Genomic DNA, 12,355 nt, shown 5'->3' with positions numbered 1-12,355 from the left:
TTATATCCAAAAAGCGTTGATTTTTTTCCCTTACGAGGTGATGACGTAATGACCCTTTAATAGTGAACTTTGTGTGGCTCAAGGCTACTTACTATTAATACGAAATCATGAACGATTAGTTGTTAGCGTTTCAAAGCGTTAGAATAATGAAAGAAAGATATGGTATAATAATGAACCCAAAGTTGAAGAGCTTTTGGTGGGGCTGCATGATTTTGCAGATAGCTCAACCTATTTTCTTTACCCCCTTGTTTTATTTATTTTTTATTGTGATCGTCGAATTTTCCAATGTCATCTATCTGTATTTGTTATCTGTTATTTTATTTTACCCTATTTTATTTATTTATTTATATTTATATTTATATATATATATTTTTTGACTTACCATTGGAATAACTAGATGCACCCTTATGTTTGGACCGATTTAGCGTTTTTCCCTTTTCAGTAATATTTGGATACGTTACCATTGGCAGTTTGATGTACCCACATGATATTTCCCTTCGACGAACTGCTGAGTGATATGAGGATGAGATTTTAATTCAATATCCGCGTCTGCTTGTCCGTTTCACATCGTGCAAATACCATCAGATCTCAGTGACAACAAACAGCCTTTGGAAAACTATCGAAACAACCTTTAGAATAATATATCCGATGCTATAGTTAATTATTCATGCTTACATACGACCAGTCCCCTTCACATATCTATCCCCTCCATCCCGCCTACATCAGCCCAAAATTTCTCAAAATCCACCTCTCGCTCCTCAAACAACTGTTTCGTCTCCTGCATAGTTTTCCGCTGTCTTTCCGGAGTAAACCCACCGGGCTGCGTACTTTCATATTGAATCAATTCCACCCAACGGAAAAACAAATCCTCCTTCCCCATTGCCGCCAGTTTCTCTTGGAACATGACAATCTTATCACGCTGGGAATCCGAAAGCCTTTCTTCTGAAGAACTAGCATCACTCTTTTCCTCCTCAACCTTCCAAACCAACCAATCCATACCATCCGCCCCACCCCCGTGAACAAGTACGGCAGTCTTAAAGTCATCAAACTTTAACCTGTCATGTCCAACAAGTTCGTGCGCCTTGACCATGGCGGTAAAATCAAGATCCCAATCCGCATCTATGAGCAAATAGCCCGTCTTCTGCAGCCGCTGCGGCGTCACAGCTGGTACAATCTTAGTCTTTATTGTCTCGTCGTCCTCACGAATCCACACCAAGGGCTGCAGACTGTCACTCCACGATGACCTGCTCTTCCGCACCACGACTTCGGGAATTTGAAAGCCGATCTTATAGCGCCAGTGGGCAGGTCCGAAAAGAAACCGAACTGGCCATGGTAGGAAGATGGTAAGTAGGAGGTAATCAAATATAAATGTTAAAGTCCTGCGGACGACGATGCTAGCTAGTTCGCCCCAGCTAGCGGTTGATGTGTTCACTCTTGCAGGGCTGTTTTGCCCTACCAGCAGGGTGAGGATGTCGACGTAGGCGGTGTAGCCCGTATATATTCTGAGGAGGATGATGGATAGAATGGCTATGTCTAGTAATAGAGGCATGAGGAAGATTTGGCGCTTGTGCGCCTTTGGATGCGCGTCGAGGTGAATGAGGTAGACATGTTTTGCCGATAGGGGTTCCAGGAATGGTTGCAGTAATCGAGGCGCGGGGATGAAGGGAGGTGGCGGGAGGGGTTGGGATTGGGATTTTGGGGATGAGGACTTTGCAGTGATTGCTGCCGCTTGCTTTTTACTTGAAGTGGATTTTGCGGATTTTGCCATGTTTCGTTCCCTTTATCTGGGTTTGGAATTGAAGTTTGAATTTTAGAAGCTCTGTAGGTATAATTTTAAGGAATCACTATGCATTCCGCGGAAGGGTTGTAATTAGATTCAAGTTTAAGAGCCACTCTGTGTAATACTTGAATTTTGTAGGACTCCTATTCAATTGTGAGTAGATAAATCAATAAATCGGAATCCTATTAGGTATCTTTGGTCACTCACCTCGAGCATAGGAGTGAGATATTTAGATGACCATAGACCAGTAGCTATTACATAAACACAACGAAAAATATTTTACACCAAGAACCCAATTGAACGAACTACAAAGGCCCAAATCGGGGTTCCAGAGCAGGAGAATTGAAATAACTACCTAGGTAGCTGTTTTATGTTTCCCCCTTTCTGGTGGGTCATGGAAAAGACTTCAACGGTAAGTTGTATCCAGGAAATTTACCGTGAATAAGAAGATCCGAGCTAGTCCGTTTTGGGCATAAGGGTTGTTCTGCAGACGCGGTCCGGGAATCGAACAAACACACCCAACCTCCCACCCCGGACTTGAGAGACCGAACAAAGCAAAGCGTCAAGTGTTATAGACATCTGGCGCTATGCAGGCGATGTCTGTGATGGAATTCTGGGACTAATCCAACTCAAGATATGTCTACCGGTGACCACACTGCCAATCCACACGGCTCGCAGTACCGCGACAACAATGACGATGAACTTCGATTTCGGCGACCGCAACGAAATGGCCTCCCGAAAGACAGCCTCTATCAGTCGCAGATTCCTACGTTAAGTCCTGGGAATGATGGACAATCTCGCGTCGCGTTTAGCAATACCAGGACGCTGAAAGGCGCATTCCAAGCTGCAGCAGCTGGCCCACCACGACCAGCAAGCCCCGGGAGGGAACAGAAAACCCCTCCAGGACGAGCGATGGCGCGGGAAAGGAAGTTCTCTGAGCCATCACCCATGTCAGAAGTATCAAATCCCCCGTACGGACAGAGCGAAACCTATCAGCACATCAACGACGCGGATGACTTGGTTGGTTCTGTTGCTCAGGATGACTATAACATTCCCTACGTTCAACCCAGACGCGAGCGGACGCGAAGTGCCTCCCCGAGCCCTGGCGCCCGTCGATATGAAGAGGAATATGCTGGTGCTGGGGACCCCTATGACTCCAGCCTTAGTTTTAGCGATATTTCAGATGAGTCGTTACGACAAAAACTCGCCCAGCATGCCATGGATGAGGGCAGGTTGAATCGCGTTACACACAGTCAATCTCCGGTTTTTAGCAAAGCAAATGTTGGCCCAAAGGCTGCTCTGTCTCTTGAAAATATACAACGTCGAAATGAAGAGGAACTATTTCGCTACGATGTTGAGCCTTCATTTAATGTTCCAAAAACTTGGGGGTTACGTGGGCGAGTGTCGAAGGATTGGCTGAGCAAAGTCAGTCGACGAAATGGGAATGACAATCATGTTCAAGAGGAGTTAGTACAGCCGGTCGACCAAGGGTTAGAAAACGACATCGATTTTACAGCCCGATCGTTACAAGTTTCAAACAGCCCACCCGTACGAAATAATGCTCCCGCAAGGAGTGAAATTGAAGATCTTGGGAAGAAACGCCCGGCGACAAATAGCCTAGGAGAAATCAAAAGAAAGGAGTCACAGGAACATATCCGACCGCCAATAGAAGGCGATCCTATACCTAATACGCCTATCGTTATATATCGTAATGCGGAGAGAGAGAAGAAGCCAAGACATCTAAGCAAAAACGACCCCCAGGAACTTTTACGGACACTTTCGAGAAGAGAAAGTCCAAGTGTGGCCAGTACGCCAGAGCAGAACCAAGTGGACAACACATTGCTTAACGTTAAAACGCCGGTGGTTACTGGCGCATGGATAGATACACCGGTTCCTGATCGTGCTGCTGAACCTGTTGCAGCATCCCAGCAGGACTCTACCGTGGATATCAATTCGCCGAGTATGAAAGCTCGAAATCAAACCCAAAATGAAGTTCATAATCCAACTCAAAACCAACGTCAAAATCCATCCAAAATCCGACACCAAGTGGACATAGAAAAGACCCCACAAGATTCAAAAGAACGGCAGGAACTACAAAAAGAACCAAGACCAGAGCCAAAGCCAAGGCGGGCTCCATTAAAACTACTAGAGAAACCCAAATTACCGCGAAGTGCATTGGAAGCAGTAATTGAGGACGCAAAATCCGGAGATCATAGTTTAGTGCTTGGAGAGAATACCATTGACTCCTTACAGGAACTTCTGGACGAGAACTCACTTCTGGATTCCAAAGCTTTTATCAAGTCTGAAAATGACGAGGAAGAAGATAAGATCAAAATCGAAACCCTCGGTCAAGCAGACGATTCCGTTATTGAACGGCTAGATACGAAACTTAAGTCTCTTGTTCGGAGTATCAACGCTACCCAGTCAGGGCTCGCAAGCCTCGAGCGCCAGATCGCGAAGGACTCCAACATCTTAGCATTGCGAAACACCAAACAAACCAACAAAATGGTTCACCACAGCCACACGAACTCTCCCTGCGATGTGTGTGGGGTCCACAGCGGTGGTCGGAATCACGTCGCAATTTCATTACCGCGACTTTGGTATCGTCAACCAGATACCCATCGGCTCCGCCTCACCCGCCTGAGCTGGTTTGTCATTGTAATTTTCACTTGGTGCATTTCAGAACTTGTCATGTGTGACTATTATTGCCATCCAATGTACGCCTCGACATGCGAGCGGAATTGCCTAGACCCCAACGCGCCGCGGATGCCGCTGGTAATACCCACGATGCTCTGGCGTTGGTCGGGCCTCTCGGTCATTTTGAAGCCTGTGGGGACAGTATTGGTTGCCGGATTCCGAGATATAGCCCAGCTATTCGGTATTTGGGACGGATTTTTCGACGGCCCGCCTGATGGAGAGTGGCCTGTGTGGGATTATTACCAGGAGACTCCCGCCTATCAGCCCAGTTTTGAGCAGTTTGAACCCAGCGTGGATATGGGCATGATGCAGGATGAATATGTATAGCCATCTCTGTTTTACATATTTGTTTGGAAATATGATCCTTCTGCGGATGGTGGTGCTGTTATTATATTCCCCTGCCCTTGGCTGTTTATGTTGTTGTCATGTTTATTTTCACTTTCTTCGTCCACATGATTTGTTTTTGTGCAGCGTTATCCGGACCCAGGGAGTTTTCGGGCGTCGGTACTTTATGGTGTCATGCATGGAAACGATTGAATTTTGTGGCCCGTACTATATTAGTCTTTGTTTTTAATTCCTTTAATTTTGCAACGGGCGTGGTGGATTTTCATGAAGGATTGAGAGTAGCTCAAAATCCCACGGTACTCGGAGGATGAATACATACGTTCCAATGTAAACTTGTTTCATTTATATACACACCCCTGCAGCCAGAGCGGCCCAGAGAAGGATTCGGAGGCCGACTGCTTGGTAGAACGTGGTTATCTGACTGGATGAATGTTGGGTTGGAGTTTAAGGGGGTCCGCCCAAGTGCAAGGAAATCCCGTCCTTCCCGCCAGAGCCAATCCAGCCATTTTCCACGTTTTGAGAACAGACTGCGGGGATATCAACCAAACCTCAAGCATATGCATATGTTGCCTTGTTCTTCGCAGGGAGCGCTAGTCGATTGCAATCCCTTCCTCGAATTGCTGTGATATTATTACTCTCTGGTGAGCTTTGCTAAACTGTTCTTACACTTGATCAAGAGCGGTTAGCAATGCTTGGCTTGGTCGGAACTCCGAGTATAACTACTAGTTAGTTATGCTGCCAATGCTTGCAAAGTATTCACCAAGGCGTACGCCCATGGTGGGCTAGGTATGCTGACACCAGATGAATTCACCACCCAGAGAGTCCGAAGGGAATTCAGTCTATCTCACAGATCTGATACCATCGAGAACACAGCCCAGCTCTACCGATAAGGGGACTCTCATGCTGAGTTCCCATGTGGACTTTTGTGTCAACCTAGCAAGGGCTACAAGGCCAACTTAGGACATCTGCCCTTATTTTTCATTTAGCCGCCCAGGAGGGCGGTTGGAAACACGAACTGCAAGCCAGCACCCAATCCACAGCCAATTTGCTGGGACACCCATGATAACAATAGGAAGATCCTTCATGAATTTGGCCTAGAGCGGCCGTTTCCCCATTTTAAGGGAGCCCGGGTAGCACGATTCTCGACTTTTTTCTGCAGAAATAATCTCCGTCATTTTAACCGTCCAAAATCCCTTTAGATCCCTCTTCTCCTCAAACGGCATTCTTGCCTTTCAATTAAAATGAGCGGGAACACTTCGAAGATAACATGCTATGATACCACTGGCTCAGCGTTCTGGAATAATACAAAATGTCCGGATTCCGATTCCTGTTGTCAAACTGTTGGACAATGCCGACCAGACCGACTGTGCACTTCTAACAACGACCCGAATACTCTCGTCCGTGCAACGTGCAAATATTTCCCATGGTCAAACAACTGTGCCAAAGTTTGCATAAACGGTACGTTGACTCGGACGATGAGATTGGAGCACGAGAAACAACCCTTGGAATCACGTCCAGTGTCCAGAGGGTATCAATTGCTAACATCACATCAATTAAATAAGATAATGATATCGGTACTTTCCTCCCCCGAGTCAATATTTGTGCGGATGGCAGCTACTGCTGTGTCAAAGACTCTACCTGCTGCATCGACAAGCGTGGGCTTTTCCTAAATCATGACGGAAGCATCAAATCTCGCGCAAATCAAACCATCGACAGCACGACTTTGATGACGTCCCCGTTTGCGACTAGCGCGATGTCATCGACTTATAGCAAAGCGCCACAAAGCACACCTCCCGGTGCGGCACCTCCATCTTCCGGACTTTCGCAAGAAGCCAAAATTGGTATAGGTTTCGGCATATCCTTCGGTTTAGTCCTTCTCCTTGTTTTCGTATTGTTTGTCTGGCGCACTCAGAAAAACAAACGATTCCAGCCCAATCCAAGTGCCTTCCCAACCTACGGGGCAACGAAAAAAAGGTTCGAAATTCCAGTAGAATTGCCTACGCCTGATCGACCCCGTCCTCAGGAGCTGGGATGATACTACTGTGCTGCGAGAATATAGGGGACGATATCTCTTTTTGCCCCCATTTCTTTGAAGAGGGCCTCAGGGAAGTCATACGATTGTGAGACGGTAAGTGAGCAAGAAGCTCTCAAATCTATGCGTGGAACCGTATGACGAAGTGGCCATTTAGGCCCATATCTCTTTTCTCTGCCCTTTTCTAGAATTTTATTATTTCAGCTTTTTTTATATTTCACGCTACTATTTGGCATGGATGTATGTGCTGTACGTTACATATATGATAGATGAGCTGGTCTCATTCTCGGAAGTCAAGGTAACAATGAAAATATTGTCCTCGACCTGGTCGTTTTCTTTTCGAAGCTAAATTTAAACATATATGAACTTTACTTATTCATGAATCCTCTTTCATATCCATAAGAAACGCAGATACGAATTCTTAATAAACCACTGGCTCAAAGCAGGGATGAAAAGGAAGATCATATTAACAGGATTCTGTGGGGGGAACATTATGCTGAGTTACGGAACTTTCGGAAGCTAATATTGGAAAAGGAGGTAATAAATGTTTATGACAACGGATATTTAAAATCATCACACTTGACCTGTTATATAGATTCATGTCGTCATACAAATCCTCAACAAACGAACAACAAAGAAGAAAAATAAAAAACATGCAAATCCATCCATGCATCGTGTTTTATAGCTTTGCCTTTTTCTGCATTTCTTCCCACGCCTTCACAAGCACATCCTCCCCTTTAATCCTCCAATCCATTCCCTTCAGCATTTTCTGCTGTACTTCCTCATCAGTCAGCGTCCCAATCTCGCTTAATTTCTTCGTTACGATTGTCTGTCCACGATGATCGATATAGAAGGCATCTTCTGTCCTTTTTACCCGGCCATGCACGGCATCGAGGCAAAAGCCGCTCCAGCCCTGAAAGCTACGTTTCCCTCCTGGAGTATCGCCAAAGATCATGGCAAAACAGTGTGGCATTCCCTCAAATCGCTCGAGGATGACAGTGCCGCCAGCCTCGTGCACCTTCTTTGCAAGGTAGATGCTGTCATCTTCTATCATCTCTTCACCAACCGTGATGAATATTGGAGGGCTACCTTTCCATATATCTTTCGACCCACTTAAGGGGGATACCATTGGGTGGGTTAGCATGTTGGCATTGGCGTAGAATTCAGCGCGTGGTGGGGACGCCGGCCAGACGGAGTCTGGAGGAAATGGGAATGGTTTGAAATCTGCCTCTTGGCCAAAACGTGGTACGAGGTAGTCGAGGTAGACATTACTGGTGGTTGACGGTAAGGAGAGCGTAACGTCACAAAATGGACTGCATGCGGCTACTCCCGCAGGGAGCTCGAGAGGCACGTCCTTCCCATGAAACTGGATTGTCGGATTGGGAGACAGACGGCGTAGGGTTAAGATAGCTTGTAGGAGAGCGAGGCTAAGCCCTCCGCCGGCTGAATCACCAGCAAACACGATCTTGTCTGCTGGAACCGGGGAGTGCAAGGATCCTTCTGGGGGGGATAAGAGGTATAAATAGGCCAACAGCGCATCAAGGATGGCGGATGGGAAAGGATCCTGAGGGGCTAGTCTATAGCGGACAGAAAGACAGCGTCCTCCCGTCTCCTTGGCCAACCTTGATGTTGTGCCACGATGAGTGCATGGGTCCATTAAGCTGGGGTAAGGTTGTTAGGAATATGTTGTCATTCCGCGGCAATAATAATTGAACATGACCCAACGTACTAGTATGCACCACCGTGTAGATATAGGATAGTAAGGTCCTCTTTAACCTCTCCCATCAATTGTTCATACTTCTCTGCTTCAGAAATATTCGGCTGCGGAGCCCTGGCGTTGACTCCGCTTCGGTAGCCCGTCCATTCCGCTTCAACATCAACCAGTTCCGGGACATGGTAGGCCTCATGACCTTCCTTATAATGATCCACGGCCCTCATCATCGACTGAATGATGGAGTGTTCAGCAGATCTGGGCATCGTCACCTTCGATATCCACATCGGACCTTTAATCCCTGGATCACTCAGGGTTCCCCGTTGGGTTTTGCCCACGGGGTGGGAAAACGTGATAAACGATCGGATCAAATTGACCACAAGCTCGACCCGCAGGTCCTGCTTTCCAGCAGCAGGAGATCGCGATGAAAGATTCAAAACCATTATTCTAAGCAGAACAGGGGCGCTAGCCAGGAGCGCCTTGACAGTCGCGAGGTTGAGTTTCACGTCCATGTTGCTCAAATGAGGTAGGTGATGGGCAAGTAAAAATCGACTGTATGGCGCCTAGGTGGCGATGTATGAAGATACAGTATTCCCTTCGGATGTACATCTGCCACGAAAGGGCAAAGAATGAACGAAGGGAATAACTATGGGTGAACGTTGAAGAGAGAACACGAGTCGCCGTGGGGACGTCCACTGGCAAAGGACCCTCCAGGAGGAACATTCAAGTACCAAACCCAAGAGCGAGACAGCTAGAAACCGAGGGAAACAGGCCCTGGTCAGTCATTTTCACTATTAACTGGGTTCACTAGTTAAGTTAATTACTAGTTAATAGCATTCAACAGCTCCTTGGTCCAAGTTGGCCAGATCCAGGCGCAGTCATGGACTGTTATGCGCTCCGGGGTTGATCCTCGGCTACCCGCTTTTCAAATGGTCTGAGCGACCAAGAATCATCTTCATCCGCGATGTTGTTGAATACTCACTCCTATGTGGAATAAGCGACAGGCCACAGAAGAGCGTTGGGTGAGTAGTCTTATTACACGCAATCTTCGTGGAGATGCTTTAGACAACCAGAGCGATGTCCAGGAACGATATTTTGAGGTTGGAGATTTTGATGGACGGCAATTACGTTTATTAACTAATAGTTAAATGTTTAAAACTGCTGAACTATTAACTAAATAGTTACGAGCAACCTTCACCCATACAACTTGTCCCATATGAACATGAACTCTCCCGATGCAACCTTACTTTACGAGAAACAGAGTACCCGTCCCATGAAAATTATCAATTATACAGTATAAGGGATACCCAAATCCTTAGCGATGATGCTCGCAGCTTTCTCTCCAACAGCTAGGGCTGTTGAGTACGTGTTTGCCGCCACGTTACCAGGGCAAATGGACAGATCTAAATCGCTATCAGCATGAGGTTACAATGGAAGAGTTCACGAACGAGTTAACAGTTAGTTATCAGGAATCAGCTTACCAATGACTTTGAGCCTCTCAACGCCATAGACATTCAAGTCCTTGTCTACCACTCCTCCCTGCTCTCGCGGTTTCATTGCACAGGTACCCAGACTGTGCCAAGTGGTATTGAGCTTCTCACAGATGAATTTCTCGATCGCCTCGATATCAGCCTCAGAATATTCAATCGGCACGGGGTATCCCTTGGCCTTGGAGGCCGCATCTACTACGTCGGGATCTGCCTTTGATCCGGGCGGGAAGGTTGGGTGGGTAAACCTGTCCGGGCCGTTGTAATATGGGATTCTACGTGCCATCTCCCGCTGCTTCTTATAGGCCCATACCTGCTTCATCAGGTCCGCCGGGTGATTGAAATATCCAGAGTCAAACTCTGGAATGTCAGTGACGGATTTGCCCGTGATATGAATCGACCCTCTCGAGTACGGGTAGGCGGTGTATGCGGCCATGGTGAAATACTGTCCTTGGGGCGGTGGGTCTCTTTGCGCCAAGCTCAGCGCAGCTGTGCCGAATATCATCAACGGTCGAGTCTCCCTGTCACGGAAATCATTGTTCCACGCTTCCAGCAACGCAGGGGGGAATTCTTTGACTTCTTCTTCTGTGGGTCGAAGCTTTCCTGTGCAGTCAAGGCCATTCCATCCCAGCATGTGGCGGCCCGGACTAGATAGCTTTTGCGCCATTGCTGCTTCAAAAGGAAGTCGGCCCCTGAGCAGCCCGTCCAACGTTTCCTCTGGTGTTGCTTTGGAGTAGTAAGCGTAGAAGACGCCATGGTGATCCTGGTAGTTGGTTCCCACCCCTTTCACATCGGAGACTACTGGAATATTGAGGGCTTCGAGTTTCGATTTGTTGCCAATTCCGGACCTCTGCAAAATCTGGGGAGAACCCAGCGCATTGGCTGCGATCACTACAAGCTGTTTAGCACGGACTACTGTGGGTTTAGTGGAAGGATCTGAGCGCGTAGGAACGTATTCCACTCCCGTGGCTCGCTTATTTTCATCAAACAGGACTCTGACCACTGTTGAGTCTGTTATGACCTTGAGTTGCGTGTTCCCTGCATCAAGGATTGGAAAGATAAAATTGTGAGGTACATCTTGCCTGAAGCCGGTTTGCCCATCGATCCACATATTCCAGCGCTATGAGATTTATCAGAAGTTTGCAAATATCGCAAGTGGAGCATGTGGGATTTAACTTACGGCAACTGCATTTGCCGTCTTAAGATCCTGCAGATCCGCGACCTTCTTAATACCTATTTGCTCGCATGCATTGAAGAATGCCTTCTGGAACGGCGCCTGCACAAATGTTCCCCCTGCTGAAACACTGAGCGGCCCGTTATATCCGTGGAGGGATTTATCTACTTCGAGGTCGTTGTCTTGGAATCGCTCAGTCTGGAACGGCACAGTGCATCAGCCCTCAATGTCAGAACCAAACATATAAGCAGAGATACTGTTGGCAGGATCAAATTGTACCTTTTTAAGGAACGGTAACATATCCTTCCCAGTCCAACCTTGTGTGTTCCAGTCGTCATAATCCACCGCCGAGGCCCTGGTATAGACCATGAAATTTATCGAGCTGCCCCCACCAAGAATGTTGCCAATTGGGACGACCACCTCTCGTCCTCCCAGGTATTCATTCGGCTTTGACTTGTAGAACTTCGCTGTGGTCGATGTCGGCTGGACATGGGAAGGATATAATGCTGGATTGACAACAGCAGGGTTATCTCGTGAATTGGCACCCGCTTCGATCACAAGTATCGAAAGGTCCGGCTTAGCCTCAGCCAGGCGACCAGCAGCAATCAGACCCGCTGCTCCTCCTAAACAAGACAATTATTGAGAGGAGTACCAAGGGGCTTTAGAAACCTAGGAGAGGAACTTACCGCCTGCAACAATGACATCCACATCACCGTTTGACATGGTGAGCTTTCTTCAATGGTGTGGTTACAATTTTGGGAATTTATCAAAAATTTGAGACTAAATCTCTGTTGATATGATACTGAGTGGGTTTGGCCGAAGTATCTGAAAATCCCCAAAGCCCTCAGCTTGCGGGGAAAGTGGTCTACTTAAGCAAATATGATAACAAGTGTTTCTGCACTCATCTACGGTATATTGTAGGGGGTAACTATCGGCGAACACCCCCGCCTCTCTCTCGTCTTGTTCACCGGGTCATCATAGGCTCTTCTCATTCGCAATGATGAGCACTACCCGGAATATCCTTTTTTTTATTTGGACCTTCTACCCCTCCAATTTGGAAGTGGTGACACCCGCTTCCAGCTGCCGGTACTCTGCACCACGCTCTAGAGCGAGCTGAGGCAAATCCTTC

At 47.2% G+C, this 12,355-nt stretch overlaps 5 protein-coding genes across 5 annotated transcripts; 2 read left to right on the top strand and 3 right to left on the bottom strand.

The window, feature by feature from the left end:
• Nucleotides 1-691: 691 nt before the first annotated feature.
• Nucleotides 692-1,768, bottom strand: PAAG_01982 (hypothetical protein; the record flags this gene model as incomplete). The annotated part of the gene is made up of 1 exon (XM_002796048.1): nucleotides 692-1,768. One exon carries the CDS (start codon nucleotides 1,766-1,768, stop codon nucleotides 692-694), a length of 1,077 nt encoding a protein of 358 aa, XP_002796094.1.
• Nucleotides 1,769-2,416: 648 nt separating this feature from the next.
• Nucleotides 2,417-4,804, top strand: PAAG_01981 (hypothetical protein; the record flags this gene model as incomplete). The annotated part of the gene is made up of 1 exon (XM_002796047.1): nucleotides 2,417-4,804. One exon carries the CDS (start codon nucleotides 2,417-2,419, stop codon nucleotides 4,802-4,804), a length of 2,388 nt encoding a protein of 795 aa, XP_002796093.1.
• Nucleotides 4,805-6,063: 1,259 nt separating this feature from the next.
• Nucleotides 6,064-6,857, top strand: PAAG_11409 (hypothetical protein; the record flags this gene model as incomplete). Its single annotated transcript, XM_015847063.1, has 2 exons — nucleotides 6,064-6,280; nucleotides 6,385-6,857. 2 exons carry the CDS (start codon nucleotides 6,064-6,066, stop codon nucleotides 6,855-6,857), a joined length of 690 nt encoding a protein of 229 aa, XP_015703325.1.
• A 676-nt stretch (nucleotides 6,858-7,533) lies between these two features.
• Nucleotides 7,534-9,077, bottom strand: PAAG_01980 (hypothetical protein; the record flags this gene model as incomplete). The annotated part of the gene is made up of 2 exons (XM_002796046.1): nucleotides 7,534-8,515; nucleotides 8,584-9,077. 2 exons carry the CDS (start codon nucleotides 9,075-9,077, stop codon nucleotides 7,534-7,536), a joined length of 1,476 nt encoding a protein of 491 aa, XP_002796092.1.
• Nucleotides 9,078-9,852: 775 nt separating this feature from the next.
• PAAG_01979 (alcohol oxidase) lies at nucleotides 9,853-11,949 on the bottom strand (the record flags this gene model as incomplete). The annotated part of the gene is made up of 5 exons (XM_002796045.1): nucleotides 9,853-9,968; nucleotides 10,047-11,172; nucleotides 11,233-11,424; nucleotides 11,506-11,849; nucleotides 11,913-11,949. The coding sequence occupies 5 exons, from the start codon at nucleotides 11,947-11,949 to the stop codon at nucleotides 9,853-9,855; spliced, it is 1,815 nt and encodes a 604-aa protein (XP_002796091.1).
• Between the last annotated feature and the right edge of the window lie 406 nt (nucleotides 11,950-12,355).

This window comes from Paracoccidioides lutzii (assembly GCF_000150705.2).
Source record: "Paracoccidioides lutzii Pb01 unplaced genomic scaffold supercont2.4, whole genome shotgun sequence".
NCBI lineage: Eukaryota > Fungi > Ascomycota > Eurotiomycetes > Onygenales > Ajellomycetaceae > Paracoccidioides > Paracoccidioides lutzii.
The sequence above is the reverse complement of the archived record's forward strand: the minus strand, read 5'-3'. Positions and strand labels throughout refer to the sequence as shown.